The 23145-nt window shown below is 53.8% G+C and overlaps 9 protein-coding genes across 9 annotated transcripts; 6 read left to right on the plus strand and 3 right to left on the minus strand.

Moving 5' to 3' along the window:
* Positions 1 to 163: 163 nt before the first annotated feature.
* Positions 164 to 2421, plus strand: JCM15063_004840 (casein kinase II subunit alpha/alpha'; the record flags this gene model as incomplete). The annotated part of the gene is made up of 16 exons (XM_076679771.1): positions 164 to 211; positions 297 to 410; positions 499 to 641; positions 703 to 724; positions 799 to 815; positions 882 to 969; positions 1084 to 1212; positions 1276 to 1360; positions 1419 to 1466; positions 1530 to 1561; positions 1642 to 1677; positions 1742 to 1810; positions 1874 to 1964; positions 2031 to 2141; positions 2211 to 2276; positions 2339 to 2421. The coding sequence occupies 16 exons, from the start codon at positions 164 to 166 to the stop codon at positions 2419 to 2421; spliced, it is 1182 nt and encodes a 393-aa protein (XP_076533042.1).
* A 149-nt stretch (positions 2422 to 2570) lies between these two features.
* Positions 2571 to 5046, minus strand: JCM15063_004841 (DODA-type extradiol aromatic ring-opening family dioxygenase; the record flags this gene model as incomplete). Its single annotated transcript, XM_076679772.1, has 6 exons — positions 2571 to 2972; positions 3043 to 3107; positions 3182 to 3355; positions 3447 to 3674; positions 3746 to 4086; positions 4943 to 5046. 6 exons carry the CDS (start codon positions 5044 to 5046, stop codon positions 2571 to 2573), a joined length of 1314 nt encoding a protein of 437 aa, XP_076533043.1.
* Positions 5047 to 5235: 189 nt separating this feature from the next.
* JCM15063_004842 (uncharacterized protein) lies at positions 5236 to 6637 on the plus strand (the record flags this gene model as incomplete). Its single annotated transcript, XM_076679773.1, has 4 exons — positions 5236 to 5626; positions 5695 to 5779; positions 5848 to 6322; positions 6395 to 6637. The coding sequence occupies 4 exons, from the start codon at positions 5236 to 5238 to the stop codon at positions 6635 to 6637; spliced, it is 1194 nt and encodes a 397-aa protein (XP_076533044.1).
* Positions 6638 to 6905: 268 nt separating this feature from the next.
* JCM15063_004843 (glutathione S-transferase family protein) lies at positions 6906 to 8147 on the plus strand (the record flags this gene model as incomplete). The annotated part of the gene is made up of 8 exons (XM_076679774.1): positions 6906 to 6977; positions 7045 to 7063; positions 7132 to 7203; positions 7267 to 7310; positions 7377 to 7502; positions 7571 to 7593; positions 7663 to 7680; positions 7751 to 8147. The coding sequence occupies 8 exons, from the start codon at positions 6906 to 6908 to the stop codon at positions 8145 to 8147; spliced, it is 771 nt and encodes a 256-aa protein (XP_076533045.1).
* A 305-nt stretch (positions 8148 to 8452) lies between these two features.
* On the plus strand, positions 8453 to 11399 carry JCM15063_004844 (Zn(II)2Cys6 transcription factor; the record flags this gene model as incomplete). Its single annotated transcript, XM_076679775.1, has 8 exons — positions 8453 to 8903; positions 8981 to 10080; positions 10154 to 10436; positions 10509 to 10682; positions 10750 to 10885; positions 10950 to 11013; positions 11085 to 11234; positions 11325 to 11399. 8 exons carry the CDS (start codon positions 8453 to 8455, stop codon positions 11397 to 11399), a joined length of 2433 nt encoding a protein of 810 aa, XP_076533046.1.
* A 593-nt stretch (positions 11400 to 11992) lies between these two features.
* JCM15063_004845 (uncharacterized protein) lies at positions 11993 to 14099 on the plus strand (the record flags this gene model as incomplete). The annotated part of the gene is made up of 9 exons (XM_076679776.1): positions 11993 to 12154; positions 12221 to 12230; positions 12296 to 12702; positions 12763 to 12957; positions 13019 to 13038; positions 13104 to 13369; positions 13435 to 13504; positions 13566 to 13827; positions 13911 to 14099. 9 exons carry the CDS (start codon positions 11993 to 11995, stop codon positions 14097 to 14099), a joined length of 1581 nt encoding a protein of 526 aa, XP_076533047.1.
* A 312-nt stretch (positions 14100 to 14411) lies between these two features.
* JCM15063_004846 (agmatinase) lies at positions 14412 to 16069 on the plus strand (the record flags this gene model as incomplete). Its single annotated transcript, XM_076679777.1, has 7 exons — positions 14412 to 14487; positions 14564 to 15007; positions 15079 to 15166; positions 15244 to 15289; positions 15356 to 15445; positions 15521 to 15695; positions 15780 to 16069. 7 exons carry the CDS (start codon positions 14412 to 14414, stop codon positions 16067 to 16069), a joined length of 1209 nt encoding a protein of 402 aa, XP_076533048.1.
* A 45-nt stretch (positions 16070 to 16114) lies between these two features.
* JCM15063_004847 (uncharacterized protein) lies at positions 16115 to 21405 on the minus strand (the record flags this gene model as incomplete). Its single annotated transcript, XM_076679778.1, has 15 exons — positions 16115 to 16357; positions 16430 to 16572; positions 16646 to 16811; positions 16881 to 16934; positions 17007 to 17396; positions 17474 to 17900; positions 17979 to 18055; positions 18122 to 18196; positions 18283 to 18598; positions 18679 to 18904; positions 18971 to 19185; positions 19284 to 19983; positions 20073 to 20812; positions 20878 to 20974; positions 21048 to 21405. 15 exons carry the CDS (start codon positions 21403 to 21405, stop codon positions 16115 to 16117), a joined length of 4227 nt encoding a protein of 1408 aa, XP_076533049.1.
* A 323-nt stretch (positions 21406 to 21728) lies between these two features.
* Positions 21729 to 22884, minus strand: TMA20 (translation machinery-associated protein 20; the record flags this gene model as incomplete). Its single annotated transcript, XM_076679779.1, has 5 exons — positions 21729 to 21945; positions 22023 to 22098; positions 22172 to 22269; positions 22346 to 22750; positions 22874 to 22884. The coding sequence occupies 5 exons, from the start codon at positions 22882 to 22884 to the stop codon at positions 21729 to 21731; spliced, it is 807 nt and encodes a 268-aa protein (XP_076533050.1).
* Between the last annotated feature and the right edge of the window lie 261 nt (positions 22885 to 23145).

The following is a 23145-nucleotide window of genomic DNA, read 5'->3' on the forward strand; positions in this document are numbered from 1 at the left end:
CTCGAACCCTGGACTGTAGATACCGGAACTAGATGACGTTCTTTTGTGAAGCTTCGCGCAAAGTCCGCGCGGTCGAGGGCCCCTGCGTATCTCTCGGTTCCCTTTCCGATTTCCATTCTCTCTTCCTCCTACCACACCTCGAAGCCGGCAACCCAGACAGAATATGACTTCGAGCTCCTTGGAGTGTCCTATCGCAACCGTATCTCGTGTCGTAAGCTCTTCCTCACAATGAATCCTCGAATCCCTTCCAAGGGAGGCGCGTGCAGTACCATCATAACAATCTTCGTTTCACATAGTATGCCGATGTCAATGCAAAGCTCGGACTCGATTGGTACGATTACGAACTGTTGCAAATTCATTGGGGTCACCAGGATCAGTACGAATTGTTGAGAAAAGTCGGAAGAGGCAAGGTGCGTTCCTTTTTAGCAACACGCGCCAAACTGATTCTTGGGGACACATACAAAATCTGAATTTGGATAAAAATCGGAGGGATTCTAGTATTCGGAAGTGTTCGAAGGAATCGACACGGTCAATCACAAGCTCGTCGTCACGAAAGTGCTCAAACCGATCAAAAAGAAAAAAGTCAAACGCGAACTCAAAATCTTGACCAACCTCCGCGGTGGCGTCAACATCATTGAGCTGTGAGGTCAACTGACTCGCTTTCATTTGCAAGACGAGAATTGACCATTCCTCTCTTGGCAGGCTCGATGTTGTGCGAGACCCAGTGGCAAGTGTTTTCTTTTTCTTTTTCACCAGCTCGATAGCTTGGTCCTCACGATGCCTGTCTGGCTGATTCAGGCAAAGACACCAGCAATGTTGGTCAGGTCCCTTCTCACAGTGCAGGATCGTGACTGACCCTGATGCACTTGTCAATACTGTAGCATCTTTGAGCACGTTGCGAATATCGACTCCAAGACTCTCTACCCGTTCGTCTTGCCTCTTCTCGCCAAACGTGGTCTTAGCAAGCTCGTCACTGACACTTCCTGCCCGAGGATTCTGTCGCATCAGAAATGTACGTAGCACGTGCGATTGCAACTTTCAAAGGCTTCGCATGGCCTGATCCTTTCCGGTTTATATCACCAGTTTACCGACAATGATGTGCGATACTACATCTTTGAGCTCTTGAAAGCACTCGAATTTTGTCACAGTCACGGGATCATCCACCGAGATGTCAAACCGCTCAATATTCTCATCGACCACAACGAGCGCAAGGTAAATGTGGCACAAGGCTCTTTCCTGTCTTGAAGCATGCAACTGATTCTTTTGCGCTACTAGTTGAGATTGATTGACTGGGGTTTGGCAGAATTCTATCACCCGAATCAAGAGTTGAACGTCCGAGTCGCGAGCAGGTATTACAAAGGCAAGCTCGAAAGACGTTTTCGGTCCGGCTCAAAGCTGACAAGCCATCTGTTGTGTAGGACCAGAGCTCCTCGTCGACTATCCCTTTTACGATTACAGCTTGGACTGTGAGCCAACAGCCGCTCGAACCCGTTCGAATCCTCGCAAAAGACTGATACGTTGCTTCTCAGTGTGGAGTGTTGGCTGCACTTTGGGAAACATGGTGAGCTTTTGAACCAGTTTTGTATGATTGCTGCCCTGCCAACCCTCTACTGTCGACTGACCTTTTTCGCAACGATACAGATTTTACGCCGTGACCCAGTCTTTCACGGAGCCAACGTGATTCAAACATCCTTCCTCGTCCCCTTTCCCACCGTACTTATGCACTTCAGATGATATGCAGAACTATGATCAGCTCATCAAGATCACGAGGATACTTGGTACCGACGGACTCTATGATTACCTCGACAAAGTAAGCAACTTTCAGTCTCTTGGAGAAATTCACCTTTCGTGTCACTAAATTTTGGATTGCAAGTACAACATCGATCTCGATCCCGAGTACAACCATCCCGACCACCAGCTCGTACCGTGTCCAAAGAAACCTTGGGTCAAGTTCATCACCTCGGGTAACCCTGCGCCAGACATGCGAAATGTCAAGAACAATCCTGTAACGAACTGTTTGTTGTTCGCAGAGAATGAAAAGTACACCAACAGCGAAGCGTTGGACCTGTTGGACAAGTTGCTGCAGTACGACCACATCGCGAGGCCGACCGCAAAAGAAGCAATGGAACACGCGTATTTCGGTTAGTCGAGGTTTTACCTGACAAGCTATCAAAGCGAGTGAAGGTTTGATCGTCCGACTTGTACTATAGCTCAAGTACGTCAAGCGAATTTGCAACGTCAACTCGAGGAAGAACGTTCGAAATCAGGCAGCACCCGTGAGATGTTTCTTTGTCAGATACTCGTGAAAAGAGCTAGCCACTGAATCACGCGAATTCAGCTTCTGTCACAGCTGTGTTTATGAGTACTGGAGAATCGGGAACTGGGGAGATCATGGCTGCCGAGGTCAAGACTCTCAGCTGAAGCTGTTTCTTTTGTGCTCTTACAATGATCTGTACTCTTGGATATTACTGGGCTGAAGAATTGAGAGAGAGAGAGAACGACAACTGTCTTGATTCGAGAATTGCTGAATCGATACAAAACGGCTTGCAGAGATTCAAGGGGATATCCTCTCAAATGCCAAAAATCACAGTCTTGGCTCCCCAAAGCCCGCTCAAGAGCTTGCTCTTCTTGCCATCGTTCTTCTCGCTGTCGTTTGCCGCTCCAGCGGCAATGTAGATTGGTACGAAATGTTCTTCGCGAGGGTGTGACTCTCTGAACCCTTTCGACTTGACCAAACTGTCCATCTTGCTCTTCCGTTCGTGATAATCCGGTTCAGAGACTGCCGAGATGATCGAAGCTTCGAACGAGTGAAAGATGGGTTTCGCAGTCGTAGGGGAGAAAGCTGAGAAATCTTGGAATGTGTGGATGGTGAGACCTCCGGAAACGATCAGGATCCCTTCGGCGCGCAGAGGTTCGAGCGCTTGACCAATCGAGCGTTGAGCGAGTGGCGAAAGGTCGCTTGGAATCGAAACCTGTTGTTCGCATGCAGGGGAGGGATGTCAGCTCTGAAAAACCTGATCCACAGGAAGCCAAAACCTGTACCTGGACAATTGGTATCGGAGCCTGATCTCCAAACATGAGCTTGAACGGGACAAAGACTCCGTGATCTGGTTGCCAAGATGGCAGAAGAATGATTTAGTTCCAATTATGAGTTCGGCAGACTCGGAATAGGAGCACTTACCGAGACCGGGTCCTTCGTGACCTCTGCCATCCCTGCCTCTCGCTTGTTTCCGTGTCGTCAAGCGTGATCGAGAGATCCCAGCTTTATGCAGCAGTTCAACCACGTGTTGTGCGAGATCCGAATCACCCGAAGAACGGAACTTGATATCATACATCTCCTTGGGGAACCCAAAGTCTGAGGAGCAAAGCAGTAGATCCGGCAACTTGTCAGCTTGCCGAATCGCAGAGGATCAAGATCATCCCGGCACTGATGAACAGCTGCTCACAATCATACAACAGAGGATTCTCGTCGTAATCTGTCACGATTCCTCCTCCATCGGATTCGAAATGTGCCGAGAAGACGACGATTGCTTTCGGAGAGTACTTTTGTAACAGGACTGGGCCGAGGTCCTGCAAGAACTGAGAGAGGAGTCCATCGGGTCCTTGAATTTCGCCGAGGGTTGCGAGCATCGGCGAGTTCTTGGCCAAGTGTGGGGGCATGAGCAACATTGGCTCTGTAAGGGAAATTGAAGTCGAGTGAGCGATATTTCGGCGACATGAGCAAAGGAGCAAAAGAAAGGCTCACGTCCATGAGCGAGAAAGACACTTGGAATCTTGTTCCCGTTCTCTTCGAGAGTCGGCAAAGCTTGCAGCTCTCGTCTCCATTCTTCTCGCGTCGCAAGAACCTGGGAAGGCGGCGTAGTCGAAGACGCAGACATGTTGGTCGATTTCGGGCAATTCGAGGTGACGTGGGTCGTGGTGGTGTATGGGAGCAAGGCAGAAAGTCTTGCAAGTGCTCGTTGCATGTACTGTTGATCGGTCGAATCAAGCAGAGAGATTGGTCGAGAGGACGAGAGGTTGATCAACACGAGCGAGATCAAGCCAGCGAGTCCGGCGACCGCAGCTGCACGTAGGTAAGCGAGGTGTCTGATCGTGTCGGTCGTACCGTCAGCACGACGAGATTGAACGTAATCAGGTATAACATGCTGAGCGAAGCGGGACGAGTGTGGTGCACCGTTGTTCAAAAAGGCAATCCCCGGCTATAGAGCTCAAGTAATCCGGAACGCTTACGCTCCGCCCGAAAACCCGAATGGAGTCGCTTGCTCAGCATGGAGCCAGGTGGACAAGCAAGAGCGGCTGCCGTCCAGTCTTGGCGCGCAGCGGTCCATTTACATACGCTCTGTTCGGCGGAATCCTTCGCGAAAGGAATTAATTCAGACGATTGCTATCAAGCTCTGTTGGCGATTCTCTCCTTCTTCGCAGTCCGAAAGAGACGGAAGAGACGGAAGAAACGTCGCTGCGGCACTGAGGAGAGATGGCTCCACGACTGCGCTGGCTCCACGACGCAATACCTCTGACCAGGTCAGTTGACAACGATCGTTGTGAGCCATAGTCCCGTCTTGGGTTTGGGCGCTCCTCGCGTCTGGAAGTGCGATATACCGGCCCCTCTGTCGCTGTGATGTCGTGACCTTTGTACCGAACGGTAATCATCAGATTCTGGCGAGAAGTGAGGGCTCGGTCCAAATCTCGGTGCAAAGCCGTTCGTTCACGAGAGTCGTGACTGCTCGCGCTCTGGATAACCGGGACAAGCGGAGAGCAAGCGAGGTGTGTCTCTGTTAGGGCTACCCAACCAAGCTCGGCTTGACGTGGGTGACTCTGCGGTCGCAGCGTATGACTGGAATGACGCGAACCGCTTGAGAGCCAAGACCGATCAGGTGTTCATGCTTCCGTGTACCGATCGATTGAAGAATCCCTACCACAGCGAGTCGAATAGACCACTGACGGAGACGCCTGGACGTTGTCGTGATCAAGCGAACCGGAGCGAAGAGCCTTGACTCGGGTCACGTCGAGCAGCGACAGGTTGACAGGTTGCAGTGCAGGGTGCATGGCCAAGTTGCAGAACCGTCAGATTAAACAAAAGGGTCGATAGTAGATGTTTGACGTCGAGATGTTGCGGCAAGCGTTGATCCCGAGTTGTTCGTCTCCTCCTCCGAGAGTCGTACTCTCCGATCTACCAGGAGCGACGGATTGGAGCTCGCGGACTACTCGAACGGCTCGCATACTAGTCGTCCGACCATGAACTCGAACTTGCGGTTGGTCGTGTGGGGTCTGCTGATCGGCCTCCTCAGTGCGTTCTACCCGCGCCTGCCAGCGTACTTGCCGTACTCGATCACGTCTCGACTCCCATTCCTGTCATCCTCGTTGCTGCACCCCGAACTATCAAAGACGTGGCAGTCGGTCCAGCGGTACCAACATGGAGTCCCGATCAGCCCCAATTACGACCACGGGCCCGAAGCACGGTGGGAGGAAGAGATCGAGAAGCAACTCCGGTTCGGCAGCAAGGAGGGAGGGCGCGAGATGGACAAGGAACTCAAACGCGTGCGCAAACAACTCGAGAAACGCACCCAGGAAGCGGGCAAGGAGAACATGATCAAAGACAGTCTCCCCGTGTACTACCTCGAACGAGGTGAGCACGACAGACGAGTGTCTTGTTCGATTCGTCCGCAACCTGCTCACGTTTTTTCTGGTCGGCAGATCTCGACTTGGCTACCGCTGCAGCAGTCGGGCGCGAGATCAACGCACTCGTGCCACTGTCTGTCATCGTGCTCGCTCCTCAACCGTGAGTCGCTCTCCAAGAGTATGACAGCTACCCCCGCACTCCTAACGAAGCGAGCGTCGAAATGCCAGTTCGCAAGCTCAATCACTCCTGATTGCATCGTCATCGACTCTGTCGTACTCGCCGTCCCCGAAACTCGCTCAAACCTTGCTGCGCTCGTTTGCAAAGCATGCCCCGAACCCGGTCTCGGCCGTCTCGTCGACATTGGTGACGCTCTCGTCGACCACGAGCGACGTGATCAACTCGCTCGCGCTCGACTCGGCGATCAAGCTGACCGTGATTGCCGTACCGGTCTCTCAGAACCGCAACGACGGACTGTGGACTCAGGAGCGCTTGTGGGATGTTGGACAAGTCTTGCACGAGTTGCGACACTCTCACCATGACCACCATCACGTCCACAATCCAAAGAAACGACCTCACCCGGACGAGCGGCAGGACGATGGACCGTTCTCTGGCGCTCGAGCTGCCGAGAAAGGCGAGCGCGATTTGCTCGAGTTGACCAAACGGACCGTCGTGATTGCGATCGGCAATGTCCTCGAACCTCGAGTGCGTTTATCTTCCTCCCTTCGTGCCACCAGCATTCTCCTTGAACTGACCGAAACCTCATGTCGCCTCTAGGCTTCTCCTTCTCTCGCTCGATCGCTGTGGTCTGCATTGACGACGACGACCTCTCACGCTCGATCGGTTTCACTCTCGGCTCTGTACAACGCTGCAGCAGGCCACAAACCCACTCGCTCGATCGACCCAGACTGGATCGGGCTGATCCTCGCGACCGAGGCAGCTGGAGAAGGTGAAGCCGAAGTGATTGACGAGGATGAGATGGGCAAAGCTTGGAGGTTTGGTGGATTGCCGATCCGGTAGCATGGGATCATCCTTCAGTCGTGGGAATAGAAGGTGTCTGCCATTTCAAACTGCTTCTTCCGCGACCGAGTGCAATGCCTGGGGATAGCGTCAGCGGCAGCGAATTCGAGCCCCACATTTCGGCTTATGCTTACGCAATGTCGACATTCGGTCTTGAGAGTCCCACAGCCCACTTCTCCCGCCCTTCCTGATGCTTCTCACTCGATTCGTCCCCAAGAATCAAATACTACACTCAACTCTGTTTCAACACCTCGCGTTATCCCGCACAATGTCGACTGCACCTGCCGTTTCTTCGCAAGGTATTGATCTGTACAGCTTCAAGACTCCCAATGGACTCAAGGTAACGTGTCGCTGTCAATGATACGCGTTCTGCGATCGACCTTGCTGACACCTCTTCTCTCTTGCAGATCAACATTGCCCTCGAAGGTGGGCATGGTTGTTGTCGCATCACCTGTATTTTCCACTCATCCATCTTCGCTGTTGCCAAATTCTAGAATTGAAGGCACTCGGCACCCCAATCGAGTACAAAGAATACACTGTCGACTTTGGCAAGAATGAACAAAAAGGTGAGTTTCTTCTTGACGCATTTTCCCTTTTCCACCACTGATACTGATTTTGTTCCTCCGCAGAGCCTTGGTTCCTCGAGATCAACCCGAACGGTCGCATCCCCGCTGTCAGTCCAATTCTTGGATCTTGACTTTGATGGCTTTGTGAGCTCACGTTGCCCCTGAAACGATAGATTGTCGACCGCTCGAACGGCAATTTGCAAGTGTGGGAAACCGGATCGATTTTGAGATACCTTGCCGAAAAGTACGACAAGGACTTCAAGCTACACTTTGACAACATTGAAGAAGAAACTGAACTCGTGAGCAAACGGGCGTCTTCCTGTTTCAACACCTGGGGCTAATCGGAAAATCGTGCGGTACTTCTCAGTACAACTGGATCTTTTTCCAACAGTGAGTCTCGTGGATTATGATCATAGTTGCTGAAGGGTACTGATCACAAGTTCTCGAACGCGATTGCAGCGGAGGTTATGGACCCATGTGAGCGTCCACCTTGGATCCGCGGGACGACATTCAAGCACTGACGCTCGAGTTGCCGCTCCTGGAACAGGGCTGGACAAGCAGGACACTTCCTCAATGCCGCTCCCGAAAAAGTTCCATACGCGGCCAAGCGATACTTGGACGAATCGGCGCGCTTGCTGCAAGTGTACGAGCAACGCTTGTCGGAATCCGGTCGCGAGTACCTCGCGGGCAAAGGATCCGGCAAATTCTCTTATGCCGACATTGCAAGCTTCCCTTGGATCCGAGCTCACCCATACTCCTTGGGACTCGTTTCGCTCGAGAAAGACTACCCAAACACGGTCGCGTGGTTGAAGAGGATTGAAGCGAGGGAAGGCACGAAGAACGCGATCAAGGGGGACATGGTGGAGAAGATCAAGAGCAAGGAGGGCTGGGAGCAAGAGACGGAGAAGAAGCGCGAGTGGGTCTATGCCGGCGAAAAGAATTGAAGAGTGTTTGTAAATTTTGTTGATTTCCCCGGCTGAGCGAGACAATCTCGGCCGACGCCGCGCGCGTGGGGGATCAGTGCAATAAATGATCTTTGGATTGACACCCTCGTCTCCTAATTCAAACGACGGCCCGTCAACTCGCGCGCGTCCAGACTCCGTGGCAGCGGTGCGTTCGAGTTGGGGCGCAAGCAGGGCGGATTATCGGTTCGACAGGCTGCCGAGGAGGCGCGACCCTATCTCGCGGGATCGCACGCTCGAACTGATCGCATTCTCAACCTGCTGCATCGACGTAATTCGACGAGACCATGTCGTACGAGCCGCTCCCGATACCGTTCACATCGCATGCTTCGAACGCGTCGTTGGCCCCGACCGAGTACGCTTCGAGTGCTGAGCCGTCCACTTCCCGCTCCCCACCACTCGCGGGACCAGCAGTCAAGCCGAAGAAGACCCGCACGAGGAATGGGTGCCTGACCTGTCGAGCCCGCAAGAAGCGCTGCGACGAGCAACGCCCGGCCTGCACCGGATGCTCGAGGTTGGCCCTCGAATGCGAATGGGAAGATGCCGAACGTAGTGCGATCGAACGCAGGGAGAGACGCGAACAGCGCAAGCGGGAAAAAGTCGAGAACAAGCAACGGGGACCTGTTCCGCGCAAGGAACGCAGTGTGAGCGGAGCCGCACAACTGCAAGAGCTTGGCGGGCTCGACGCCCTCGCAACAGCAGGACTCATGTCGAGCATGGCAGAACGCGGTCCTACTTGTGAGCTTCTCCTCTAGGTGTTTCGGTCTCGTATTTTTGAACCATGCAATCGAGCTGAACCTGAAGGCGCCGCGCAGCCGGACCTGAGCGGGTTTCGTACTCGCCTCACGACCACCCACTTCCTCTCCCATCACCGCCAACTCAGTTGATGCCGCACCCAGCTTGGACTGGCTACTTGGATCCAGCCGCGTCCGTGCCCGCGCTCGGGCCTATCGACCCTGGCTGGACGACCTCCTTCCTGCATTTGATCGCACCGCCTAGTACTCAGTATAGTCAGTATGAACACGATCAGATCGGCCACGACACTGCACAACCTCGGACCGGTGACAAACCTCGAGCCACACCGCAAATCTCCGACGTGGATATTTCGTCGTGGCTCGATCAAACAGACCTCGCTCACACCTTTGCTCCTCTTGCCCGATCCCGCCCGCACTCGCCTGCTCAACCGTTCGAGTCTGATCTCTCGGCCCTCTTCCCACCTTTCGGCGACTTCAACGTACTCAACTTGCCTCCAAATTCGCCGCACGGCGCGCAGAACCTTTCCACTTCACCAGCCGCAATGCAAGTCATGTCCTTGAACTCTCGACCTGACGCGTGCGCGACTACGCGGGACTCGACCGTCTCGCAGGCAGCCTCGTTCGTCGCTTCTGCCGATTTCGCCTTCACCCAGGCGTACCTCCTCTCGCATTACACGACAATTCTGGCCAAACACGTCTCGATCGCTTCGTCTGCGACCGCCACATCGGTATACGACCGTGCGCCATCGGACGGCGGAAGCAGCAGCAGCAGCAGCAGCAGGAACGCGGCTTCAACTTCAACCTCGGCCAACCTCTTCCTCTCGCTCATTCCGCACGCGCACCAGAAACCATTCTTGATGCACTCGATCCTGAGCTGGTCGAGCGCGAACCTCGCAGCCGCCTCTAGCTCCTCCTCGACAACAGATTACAGCTCGTCAAGTGACAAGGAAACTAGCGCGATGGCGAACCTGAGTGACGAGTTGGGTTCGCTCGCGGAAACGTTGCTCGCGGAAGTGATCTCTGGATTGAACGACTCGCAAGCGCTCCCGCAGAATGGTAGACAGGTCGAATTCGAACCTGTTCTTGCGGCGGTACTCATGCTGTGTCAAGCATCGATCTGTCGGGGAGATGTCAACAAATGGCGCGAACGGCTCAAACAGGTGAGGTCATGCGACTAACGAACAGGAATCAAGTCGTTCTTGAATACTGATTGGGCATTCGATGCTTTTTCAGGCTGCACACGTTGTCAATCTCGTTGGCGGACTGTCTGCATGTCGTTCACCACTCGCGAGACAGCTCGTTCGCAATCTGCTCTACCACGACGTCCTGTCGTCATCCTCATCGAAACACGGTCTGCTTCTCGACTACAGTTCTTTGCGACCGAGCGGGGCGCACAAAACCAGCTCTAACGCCTCGAAGCAACCTGCATCCGGATTGGTTCGAGGGGATCGAGGCGGGACGTCGGAGGAGGAAGCAGGCGATGAAGTACTCGATACGCTCATGGGCCTCGCTGAGCGTAAGCATGTCCCGAATTCTCACGAGCCTTCCGGAGCAATTGATGGTTGAGCTGATTTGGTCTCGAGATCAGCCGTATTTCTCCTCATCGGCAAAATCACCTCGCTCGCTCGGGAGAAGCACGAAGCATCAAGGAAGAGCTCGGGCATGATTGCGGAAGAACAACTCGGAGCCTTGCTGGCCAAACTGGACGAGGTACGTGCCGAACTCGAGCACGAAAAGGAGCGTGTCGACGATTTCGTCAGCGGTAAGCGCACCTTTCGCAAACACAGCAGGCCGGACCAGTCTCACTGACTTGCCGCTCATACGCACAGAGCGGCCTGATCTCGAACCGCACCGATACTTTCACGAGGTGTTTCGACTCGCTGCACTGCTGTACCTGCACATGGTCAGCGAGTTGCCGCCACGATCCTATCCGGTCGTGTACATTATCCGCAAGATGCTCAGCCTGTACGCACATCTTCCTTGCCATGCTTTCTTCAGCGTGATTGACCAACACCGGTTCTCCTGTTAGCTTTGAAATGATTGTCGATGACAAACTGCCCGGACTTTGCTCCTGCCATTTTGCGCTTTACGTTGTAAGCGACTCGATTCAGAGATCTGGTATCTGGTTCATGTGCGTCAATTGACGGCCTCGTTTTGTCTGCAGATGCATCTCAATTCGACATCTCTCACATCGCCGCATTCGCAACTCGACGACAGACAACGTTCGACAAAGGTTTTCGACTACCATATGGAAGCATTCACGTTTCTCAACACAAACAGGTCCCGCAAGCTAATCGACGAGGCCTGGAGACGGGTCAGTCTTCAATTTCGATATTGTAGTTTTCTTTTCCTCTCGACCGCAATGTGTACTGATCTTTTGTATTTTGGTCTCCGGTGGATGTAGTCGCGAGATGGGCGGATCTATGTCGACCCTGATGCAATCCTGGAAGAATGGGGATGGGATCTCAACTTTGCTTGAACCCTTGCACAGCAGAGGCAAGACTTGTCAACAGGGCCTTCCGGCTTGCACTCTCGTAGCAAAGAGCCAGGAGACGTTGTCCGAACCCACGACAGGGCTCTCGGCCTTTCCAATCTACTTGCATGATGCCTGCACGAGAGAAAATCTGAGGAGAAGTGCAAACTGGCCCCTGGCTGAAAACGTTTTTGTCAATTGTGCACTGGTAGAATGTTTGTCAGAGGGCGTCTGGGCGTACTCTCCACAGCGTATCTACCTATAGACAAAAGCAGCTAGTCCGTTCCGGCTGCTGTCCTTCCATTTTCACCTTCTTCCCTCCGTGCCGCCGAGTCTCCGGCAAGATTCGCGTCTGGAGGCACGCGACGTCGATACAGTACACACGGGCGGCCTCACGGCTCAGAATTGGCGATCCTCGAATCACGAGATAGACAACGTGGGACCCCACAATTTACAGCCGCCGGCGCTTGGCGGCTGCACGGGAGTTTTTCCCGCCAACCGCTATCGCCAATCGACATCTGGGGCCGTTGCCTCTCGCCGCCGTAAAGGGGCGCGTTCACTCTCGCTCCCTCATTCGACCTTTCCAAGACGAGTGGATCATGTCGAGCTCGCTCAAATCGGTCCCGTCGAGCGCGAGCATGAAGATGAAAGATCACGCCTCGAATCGAGTTCAAGTCGTCGCGGTACAAGGAGGGACCGGTGTCACGCTCGAAGAGTTAACCGGACATTCGCGTGAACTCAAGGTTTCGATGGGCGTATGGGTGAGCAGCGTCCTCTAATGAAAAGTGGGGGTTAACTTGACTGAGCGATGCATATTTGTCTTGCAGGCCCTTCTCGGTTCGTAGTCCTGGTATTATTCGCCGCAAAATGATCAGCAGGGCTGACTGCATTCCGAGATACAGGACTATCGTACGCCAACATGGCGCCGACAACGGCCATCAATGGCAGTATCTCGACCGCGCTCAACTCGGGAGGTCCGATCGCGGTCGTCTGGGGATGGTTCGCCGTAGCGATCATCTCGTTGGCCGTCGCAGCGAGTCTTGCCGAGATGTGCTCGGCGTACCCGCACGCGGCAGGTCAAGCGTTCTGGTCGTACCAATTTGCGCCGGAAGGATGGAAGACGGTCCTGTCGTACTGGACCGTGTGGTCCAACATCTGCGGCGGTTGGGCACTCATCGCCGCGGGAGCGTACATCTTCTCGTCGGGTGTGCTCGGACTCGTGGTTGCGTACCACCCCGACTACGTCCAACAAAGCTGGCATCTCGTTCTGCTCTACCTCGGCATGCTTCTCGTTTTCTTCTTCACCAACGTGAGCTTCGGCGTTCCCCTGCTATGGTCCGGCCTTACTGACTGATGTTTCCGCCTTCAGCTTTTCCTGATCAAGATTCTTGACCGCATGACCGTTTCGTTTGCTCTGATCAACATCTCCTCGGTCCTCGCGACGATCATCGCCCTCGCCGCTTGCGCCCCTGTCAAATCGACACCCAAGTTCGTGTTCACCGGTTTCTTGAACGAGACTGGCTGGAGCAGCAAAGGCTTTGTGTTCCTTCTCGGTCTGCTCCAGGTGAGCGTTCCCTTGTGCTACCGCCAGTCTTCTATTTGCTGAGGTATTTCGTTCTTCGTAGTCGTCCTTCACCATTATCGGGTAAGCTAGAAGTCAACTATGCTTCTGTTAGACCCAAGACTGAAACGAGGTACCGCATGTAACAGCTTTGACGCGTCAACGCATTTGTGCGAGGAAGCGCTCGACCCTGGACGACTTGCACCTATTGCCGTACTGGGAGGAGTCGCGATCGTCGGTGTCGTTGGGTTCATCTACATCATCACGCTCTTGTTCTGTATCGGCGACATCGACACGGTCCTCACGACGCCGACATTCTTGCCCGTGCTGCAAATTTTCCAAGATTCGTTCGGCCTGCGAGGCGCAACCGCAGCTTACTGCTTCAATCTTCTAATTCTGGCTTTCGCCTGCATCGGTGAGTGTGACCGTCTAACTACTCCTAGAGTCTTCTCGGGCTGATTTTGCCAACAACAATAAAAGGTATCGTCTGTGCCACCTCTCGTGCCGTGTGGTCCATGTCGCGAGACGGCGGATTCCCACTGAGCTTCATGTACGTTGCTCAATGTTTAACGTAAGAGAGAGCGTGCTAACCGCATGTCTGAATCGACCAGTTTCAAACGGGTCAACCATCGCTTTTCTGTGCCTCTCAACGCTCTCGTCCTCCAGACGACGATTCCGGCAATTCTTGGATTGATCTATCTCGGGTCCGAGACGATCTTCTTTGCCTTCTTCCAACTCACCACGATCGGATATCTCGTCTCGTACTTCATCCCAATCTTGCTCGTCTTCCTGCGCCGAGATCTCTTGCCGCCAGCGTACTGGCGGATGCCGGACAAACTTGCCAAGCTCGCCAACGTGGTCAGCTTGCTCTACGTGAGTCGGCCAAGTGCTCGTACACGGACAAATTAGCGGTCACAGCTGACACCTTACCCACGATGGTCCATTTTTCTTTGCAGATCCCGTTCATCTGCGTCCTCTTCTGTATCCCCAACTACGTGCCCGTGACTGGCTCCAACATGAACTACACCTCGGCAATCGCGGCCGTGTTTGCTCTAATCGGCACAATCGCCTGGTACGCCGAGGTGAGACGGAACTACAAAGGGCCTGCGTCTGCCCTTCACGTCGTCGAGGGAGAGGAGGCATAGGGTAGACGGTTTCGCAAGCGGTTTCTTGTTGTAAGATTTTATGTATAAACTGTTTTGAGCCTTCTTAGGACTGAAAATGTCACTAGCTTTACAAGATTGTAGCACATGTATTGCGGTTGAAACGTCACGTGCAGTTCTGCTCAATGGGCGGAAAGTGCGGCCAGCCGCGTTCTCCGTGTCGGAACGGGACGGTCCGCGTCTAAGCGCGCTCACGTTGCTTTTTAGCCGCTGGCCATATAGCTTCTGCAAGACTTTATCTTGCCGGTTTCACCTCCTGCTTCCCCATTTCTGCCTTCGATATCCAGTTTGCACATGACCAAAGCTCTGGTGTTCACAGTCGCGGCGGCTGCAGCCGTTGCGTGCGCTCAAGCGAGCCCAAATGCCTGGAGTAAGATCCCGACGTCTGCAGCTGCCCCACTTGAAGACTACAGCCCTTCTCACCTTTCCCTTGCTATCCCATACAGAAGACAAATACTCGGCATCCTCGACAGATCTGTCCTTCTCTGGCATAGTCACTTTTGCCCATCTCGAGCATCGCCGGTGTCTTGTCGAGGATGATGCGACTGCCGACATCATCGTCCTTGGGATCCCTTTCGACACTTCGGTCTCATACCGACCTGGAGCGAGGTTCGGTCCAAACGCGATCCGACAAGGTTCGAGACGACACGCTGCGAATCGAGCCTATTCGATTCCTTGGAATTTCAACCCTCTCTTGAGCGGTCCTTCCTTCCTCGATTGTGGAGACATCCCAGTGTCTCCGTACGACAACGAGCTCGCACTCGATCAGATTGAAGTCGCCTACTCGACCTTGCTCGATCGACCGGTCAAAACCGCACGGACCGGACCGCATACCACAGCTGCTCTCGACGGACGGCAACACCCTCGCATTGTCAGCCTCGGCGGTGACCGTGAGTTCTAATTCTCCTCCATATCGTTTCCCGCGAGAAGTCCGTGAAAACTGAAATCGAGACGCGGGCAGATACGATCGTTTTGCCCATCTTGAGATCCTTGAAAAAAGTCTATGGGCCCATTTCGGTCATCCACTTTGACGCACATCTCGATACGTGGTGAGTCAAGCTTTGTCGATACCGATGCGGAAACGAGCGCGCTGTTACTGACGGATAAAACGAGATATGCCTGTCAGGATCGGAACCGGGTACAACGGCGCGACAAGTCCTCAATCGCAGATCGTGCGTAACGTTCCTATCTACCTCGCTCGCACCAAGTCATACTCGCTGACACTTTCTTTTGTCCAGACTCATGGCACCTTCTTCTGGAAAGCGTTCCACGAGGGCTTGATCGCGAATGGTTCGTCGATCCACGCCGGCATCCGTACACGTCTATCTGTATGTCGCCTATTGATCTCTTTCTCGGGTATCAAGGGAACCATACTGAGCCGGAAAGGAACGAGCACAATGTAGGGTTTCGAAGACCTCGAGAACGACGCGAACGTCGGCTTTCAGCTGCTCACGACCGACGACATTGACGAATTGAAACCGTCGGGTATCATCGAGAAAATTAAACAACGAGTGGGCAACACGCCGACCTATCTCAGCTTTGATATCGACACGATCGACCCGTCCATGGCTCCTGCCAGTAAGACCGATCTGTCTTGGGTTTTTGGGGGGGCTTCTCGAAAGGCTTTCCGGTTACGCTGACATTGGCGCGATATTGCAACAGCTGGCACTCCCGAATCGGGAGGTTGGACGACTCGAGAAGCGAAAGCAATCTTGAGAGGTTTGAGCGACCTCAACCTCGTCGGATTCGACATTGTCGAAGTCTCACCTGCGTACGACACGAACGCCGAACTAACTGCGATGGCAGCGGCAGACCTCGTCCAGGAATACTTTGCCATGGCGACCAAGGGGCAGACGAATGGAGGCAAGGCGTGGATGCCTGCCGCGAAAGGAGGCCAAATTCACGACGAGAGAGAAGGTCTAGTCACCTCGACGAGACACGACGAACTTTAAAGAAAAGAACCCGATCAATGAGGTTCAAGATATTCCTTTTGCATCTTAGTAGCTTCTACGAATACTTCTTTGTAGATCGGCAAGTTTCTGAGATGTTGCTGCAGCGTTTGGTGCAGACTGGAGAGCCATCTGATACCGCGAGAGTGCCGATTCGACTTCGGTTGCGGGGAAGGCTGATCGAGAGAGGGAGATGGGCGCCGAGCGAGCCTCTTCGAGCCAGGAGGAGACGAGTTCGGCAACAGACGCAGCGAGGAACGCGAGACCTGCCGAGGTATGCCAAGGCGGGATCTGAACATTTCGAATACACCGAATCAGCCCGACTCGGGACAAGATACAGTTGTCTCGAAAGTTGACGCTTACCTTGGCAGTCAGAAGCTCGTCGTAGATGTGGAACATCGCCTCGAATGATGCCCCGCCCTCTCGTAGTGCGAGCGGGACCCATCCTGTCCGAGCATCTGCCTTGCGCTCGTAGCTGAAGCGTTCCAGAAGCGACACAAGTTCGACTGCGTGACCAAAGAAGGATGTGTCAGAATCACGTAGCGAAGAATCACGAAAGCTTTACGAGCAAAGACGCACGGAGTGGGAACGCAATGTCGGAGGTGTGGAATCGATGTCCAAGCTGCGTTACTTTGGCGGCGACAGCGTCCAATGGTTGTTCGGGGTGATCGTCTTGTGCCCGCGCAAGAATTGCTTCCCAGGTCGCCGTGACAAGGAAGGGATCTCGGTGATCCGATACGTGGAACTACAGAAAACACAAGGATGTTCCGGTTAGCATCGATGGAGCAAACTCGAGCTGATAGGGGCTCTTTACGATGAGGAGGATAATTTCGAGAAGTTCCAGCGGTTCAGCAAACTCAGAGTAGAGCTAGAGATGCACAGCGAACATTGTCAGTGCTCTATCCGAATCCAGCTGTAGGCTAGAGAGAGCGCGACTCACCTCTGTCACGGTGAAGAGGCGATCTTCAATCTTCTCGAGCCAGACCTTCTTGTCGTCTTCGTCGAGTGTCGATTCTTCGATCGCTCGGAAAATTTCAATCTGCACTTGCGCGACCTCGAGCTTCTCCTCGACATCAGTCAGGAATTGCACCGAGTCGCCAGCTCTTGTACCGGAAGGCAATTGCGACTTGGCATTGCCGACCGCGAGTGAAAGGTACTCGATGCGCTTTTGAAGGGAGAGCGGGAAAGCGTTCGTTTCGGCGAGGTTGGCGAGGACCGAGGCAGCAGCAGTGTAGCGTGATGTACGGACGTAGTACTGCCACAAGAGATCGGACTTTTCGAGAGTAGTCGGTTCGCGGAGCAGGTATCCTTCGAGATAAGGCGTGCGAGTCTGAAGCGAGAAATCAGAGCGAGGTTCAGCGAGCTGTCTCTTCAGGTCTTCAAACTTCCCAACACGAGCCGACATACCTCGAGCAGTTGATCCGTCATTCCTCGCGAGAGGTACCATTCGTACAGCTCAAAGTGGAACAAGTCGTCTTTGATCGACAGCGCTTTGCTGTACGCGTTCGTCCTGAGACCATCCGCTTCTTCGTACGAGACTGAGCCGGAAGACCGGTTCGGGTTTGAAGCCTCGTTGAGCAAGTCGTCCATTGCCGCGAGCGCATCGAAGCTGAGTTGGTTGCAACTGCGTCGTTGTTCGTAGGCACTCGAACGAGGATCGTTGGACGGACATCCTTCTTCCCAAAACGAAACCCCTCGATCGGCAGCATCCCATTCGCGCGCACATGCGAGGGAGAGATCGATGACGCCGAGGGGGTACCGCATGGACGTGTACTCGGAACAGATCTCCTTCAGACGATCCATCGACAAGTGTCGCGCAGCTTTTGTGAACAATCTGCAACCGATCGCAAAATGGTCAGTCACGCTCGCCCCGATATCGACTAGCTGCATGTGCAGAAAATTTTCGACATACCTAAGCGATTCGCGTAGAGATTCCGTTCGCTCGTTGCTGTCGGGAGTGTCTTTCGCGCGGCGCATTGCTTCGATGGCCTAAGCAGAGTAGGCACCGTCAGAAACCGCGCAGCTCTCATAATCGTATAAGTCCGCATTTCGCACCTTGTACAAGAGAACGTCGTCCGCACTGCAGAACGAACCGCATCGCTGCTGCAGTGTCTCGCTAATAGCATCGACCTGAACACGACGCAGAGATCGGATTGGTGTTCGCATCAGCTTCAGAGGGGGAAAAGGGAGGCGAGGGGGACAAAGATAGGACTGACACTGAGGTGTCGACCGATTTGCTGGTTGATGACAGAGCTGACGAGTCCTCTCGCGACGTCTCTTCCCGTTTTCGTCGTCAACAGTTCCGAGTACGTCAATTCCGAGAGCGTCTTTTGCAACTCAGGCGAGCACGCAGACACGATCTCGGGCAACTGGTAATCGATCAAGAGGAGGATGAACGAGATCGCCTCGACTGATTGAATGAGCAGGAGTCGCAATGCATTGAGTGATTTCTGTTCGGCTTGGAACGGCGACGAAGAATCTTGAGACATTCGTGCAGCTGAATCCGGGAGGTGGGTGAAGAGGTTGTGCTCCCTGTGAGAGAGGAAGACGATGCTCGAATCAGCTCTTGCAGCCCTTCGAGAGAAGCGAAGTTCAGGGGGGAACAAACGAACTGCTCGATGAAAGTACGGAGCGACATGAGGTCGTGCTGGACGGAAGACAGGACAGAATCGGGCAGGTAAGAAGTCTGTCGACCAGGATCCGCAGCCGAAGGTGCTGGCCGCGTGATCTTCATCTTCCAGATCGGTCGGATGACCCGAGCAAAGTAGAGTGCCAATCCTTCGTGTCGACCACTGAAGATGACCTTGTTGTCGGCAGCGGCCTGGCTCGACGGTGCAGCTGACATGTTCAAGTTGTTCACATGAGCGCTTTTTTCTGGTCAAATGGGTACGAGAGGCACTTTACCTCCATATCCTCCGCGATCGATCGAGATGGGTCTTCCTCCGCCTTCAAAGAACAGTCCTTTTGCCTGGTCCGCGATTGAAGTAGGAGTGTTTCTCGCATTCGAGCTTGCAAACCCGTTCATTCCGATCGAAGTGGGTTCGTTCTGGTTGATGACGAGTTGCGAGTTGCCTGCTGCAATCGCGAGAAGCATAGCACAAGATTGATCCCGACCGTAGCTGTTGCAAAAGTGAGACAGACCACGAGTCAGATCTTTCTTGGTGGAAAGGAGAAGCAGGGCAAATGCCGGAAAATGGTGAGAGGCTCTCGAACTCACCTCTCGAAGAAGACTCCAATCTCGCCATGACCTCCACCATTTTGAGACAGACTCGCCGACTCGAGCACGTCGAGCAGAGTGTCGACCGGTCGTTGTCGACTGATCACGTTGGCGCCCATGTTGGTCAATACGACCCACTCGCGTTTGGCCTGAGTCGGTTGCGTGGCCAACTCGTTCAACGCGGCACCTCCTGTCGCACTGATGATCGGCTTTGGAGTGATCTCGGCCATGTCCCACGTTCGACCGGGGATTTCGATCGTCGCGGCGATTTCGGTGAACGGTCTTGACGACGACGACGATGATGACGAAGGTTGCATCGTACCAGCTGAATTCGAACCTCCCTCTGCGATGGACCTGATCGAAGTCGAGATGTCCGGTGCGGTCACGAGCAGGACGTCGAGGTCGGCAGTGAGGTTGTTCGCCGCGAGCAAGAGTCCTCCACTCGAGTGTTTCGCTTGAATGATCGAGTTGAACGGGATCTGGTTCGCAGACGACTGTTGCGATGGTTGAGACTGCTGCTGGTGGTGCTGGTGGTTCTGCTGCGGTTGCATCACCTGGCCGTACATGGTCGATTGGGGTGGAGGTTGGTTCGTCGAAGGTGCAGGCGGCGGTCGGACATGACAGAGTTCGAGCGCGGCAGGAGAGGACGACACGCCGTAGTAGTATCCTCGACGTTGATGTGTGAAGTAGAGTCGGACACCTGGTTTGCGAACGCGGACGCGAATCAGGCGTTAGTGGCCAGCCGAGGCGCGTAAACTGTGGGTACGAGCGAGACAAGAGGGTGCTCACCAGTGCTCGTGACGGCGACCAAGCCAATCTTGCTGTTGCCTCCTTCCTTGACACTGACGACTTCCAACTCGACGATTCTAAAGTTCTTGACCATGGGGTTGTTCGGCAGGAGCATGTTGGCGGTGCGAACGAGGTCTCCACTCTTCGCCACTTTGGTGACCTGTCCATCGAATTCGACCTTGCCCGGTTGCGAGGAAGGCAGCGAGTACATCTCGATGGTCGAGTTGCGCAAAAGCGTGTACAGCAAGCCGCGTTCCGAGTCGACCTGGAGCCCGACGATCCACTCGGCGGTTGGGATTGCTGACAACGATCTCAGGAACGACGGCACGACCGACTTGACGATCGATCCACTCGTGAGGTTGTGCAGCGAGCACTTTTTCGCAAACCAGCCTTCGCTCGATTGGTACACGAGTTCGTACAGGCAGCCGTCGCCTCCAATTCCTCCCGGGGTGAGAGGTTCCGGACAGGAACTGAGGAAGATGCGACCGTTCGAGGTTCCCTTGATCGAAGTGAACGAGATGCCATCGGTTGCAACGGACAGGCCCGTCAGGTAGAACGTGACTTCCTTCTTCGCGCCCGCCTCGGGAGCGGCGTATCCGAGGCCGACGAGGTGTACTTGAGACGGAGTCGCAAGTACGAGCAAGTGCGAGATTGAATCGACAAAGACTCCTGGTCGAGGTCGAACCAACGCGACTCCGACGATCGCGTCGTTGAATTCCTCGAAAGTCGAAAACGATGAGCTGTTGCATACTGTCAGTCCATCTCGACGGGGTGATCAAAGTATAGAAAAGGGGTGGAAACGGACCCGTCTGCCCAGTCCCACAGGAGCAACCGGTGATCGACCGTGACCCACGAGCGTTCAATCTCGGGCAAAAGTCCCATCGTGCATCTCGACTGAGTCACTGTTTGACACGCATCCCAATATGTTCAGGGTCTCGATGGCAGTGAATGAAAGAGAAGAGAGAGAGAACAAACAATCATGTTCCTCAAACAAGCGATCCGGCAACAGGACCGTTCGAGTCTTGGTGAACGGTGCCCAAGCTGGGTTCGGGGAGAGAACATAGTCTCCCGACGATGCGCCTCCGAGACTGTCTCCAATCCCGACCCAGCGTTCGTCTCTCGCGAGTCGATCTTCAACCACTTTCGCTGCTCGTTCGAGCGGTCCAAACACGGGATCTTCTGTTGCAGACTGTGTTTGCTGGGCTTCGTTGGCACCAGTTGATTGTCGCTGTTGGGTCGGTTGCGACGCTTGAGAGTTCGAGGTGTTCGAGTGCGTCAAGGATCGAGTAGGCGGAGCGCCTTCCTGCGCTTGACCACCTTGAGACCTATTCATCGCTCCGGATTTGCGCGTCGTTTGTCCCCCCGCTTTGAGCGGTCGCTGCGGCTTCGAAAGTTAGTTAGTGAAGTAGATTCTCGGATATCGGCTTTCGGAAATGACTTCGTCTCTCCTTCTCTTGCAAATTTCGCAGGACGAGTCTGGGTCCTTATATACAGGGTGTCCGCTCTCCAGTGCTTCGCTCGAACGAAAAACACCCAAACTTAAAAAAAAAAAAAAAAAAAACTCGGCAATTACAGGAAATCGATGTGCTCTCTCGACAAGGCAGATCAAAGAACCATTGTCCAAGTCCCGAGGGTTATTATCAGCACATATCTAGTTTAGATCTTGTCGACTTTCCACAGGTCGTCTCCCAGGAAATGTACCATCTCGACTCCAATGTTCTTGTTGATGCTTCGAATCTCGTCGGTACTCATCTGAGTCAACCCGATCGCCAGCGCGTTCTCTTTCCCGTACGCGTGTACCGCCACGGGAGTCAGTTTCGGAATGTTGTGTTCGGTCGGAGGCAGGTATCCCGTCGCCGAAGTCATGCCAGGACTAGAAATTCCCATACGTAAACGTTTAGCGATCGTCATAGACCAGTTTTTCTAGAAGGACGATATATGGCGACGTACCACATGATGTTGGCGCCTCCAAGGACAAATTTGATCGCACCCCGATCGACTCCAACTCGAGGCAACATGCCCGGATCTGCTCGTGATACGGCAGGGTACACGATCAGCCTTTGGTTCTGTGCAATGGACGAGAATGAAAGGAGGCTTGCATTTGTGGAGAACTTTGAGAGTCGGGTAGAACGGGCCATCGAAATGCTGGAAGAACAAAGGTTCACCATGCACAGTGTACATCGACACATGATCTCGACTAGAATCGGATTCCCCCCAAGTTCAGTTTAACCATGGTGGGTGATCTCCCGAAAGAAAAAGAAACTGCTGCATACCATTTGACCAACGAACAAGTCTCCTTCTTGGGCCACAAAGTGTCCATGACTGTCAACTGTTCCTCTTCTCCCTGATCTTCGACTTGAGGTGGTTGTTCTTCCACAGGTTCGTCTTGTGCTTGACCTTTCCTCCCTCCCTTCTTGCCTCCTTTCCCTCCTCCTCCACCCCGTTCGTCCTTCTTTGATTTCTTGTCTTTCCCAGTCGATTTTTTGCGTTTGTCTTGGGGTTCCTCGTCGATCAAATCGTCATCTGAATCCCCTTCGACGGTCGGGGCGAGATGTTTCGGCAGGGGGAGAGCAGGTTGAGACAGGTACGAGTACTGGTCGAGGATCTTGTTGCGAATCTGTCGTTGCAACGAACTCTTCATAGGTGCGTTTCCTGCAACATCTTCCTTTGGCGTGAATCTGGTTTTGTAAGAGAGAGGGAGGGACGTCGGGGTTGGTCAAGGTTCGGATGGAGGGAACGAGAAGAGATGAACGGATCAGTCAATCGAGAGCTTATTGGATGAGGCAGAGAGAGGGCCTCACTTTTTGAACATCCTTGATTCCGGTCGTACTCGAGTACCGAGAGGCAGAGGTCGGAGAAGACTAGGTTTCAGCGCGTGCGATGATGTAGATCGATTATTTCTATAAATCCTAATCAATTAACACGAGATTATGAATTTCTGAATTATGATCAAGATTCCCTTGCGATTTGGGGAGCAAGAGCTCGCAGACTATACTCTTGTAACGCCCTGAGAACACTCAAGGTGGCATCTTTAGCGATTCGCCGCGAGTGGTTTGCGAAGCGTTCGAGCGGT

This window comes from Sporobolomyces koalae, assembly GCF_050403365.1.
Source record: "Sporobolomyces koalae JCM15063 DNA, S_koalae_JCM15063T_v1_ctg27, whole genome shotgun sequence".
NCBI classification, from domain to species: domain Eukaryota; kingdom Fungi; phylum Basidiomycota; class Microbotryomycetes; order Sporidiobolales; family Sporidiobolaceae; genus Sporobolomyces; species Sporobolomyces koalae.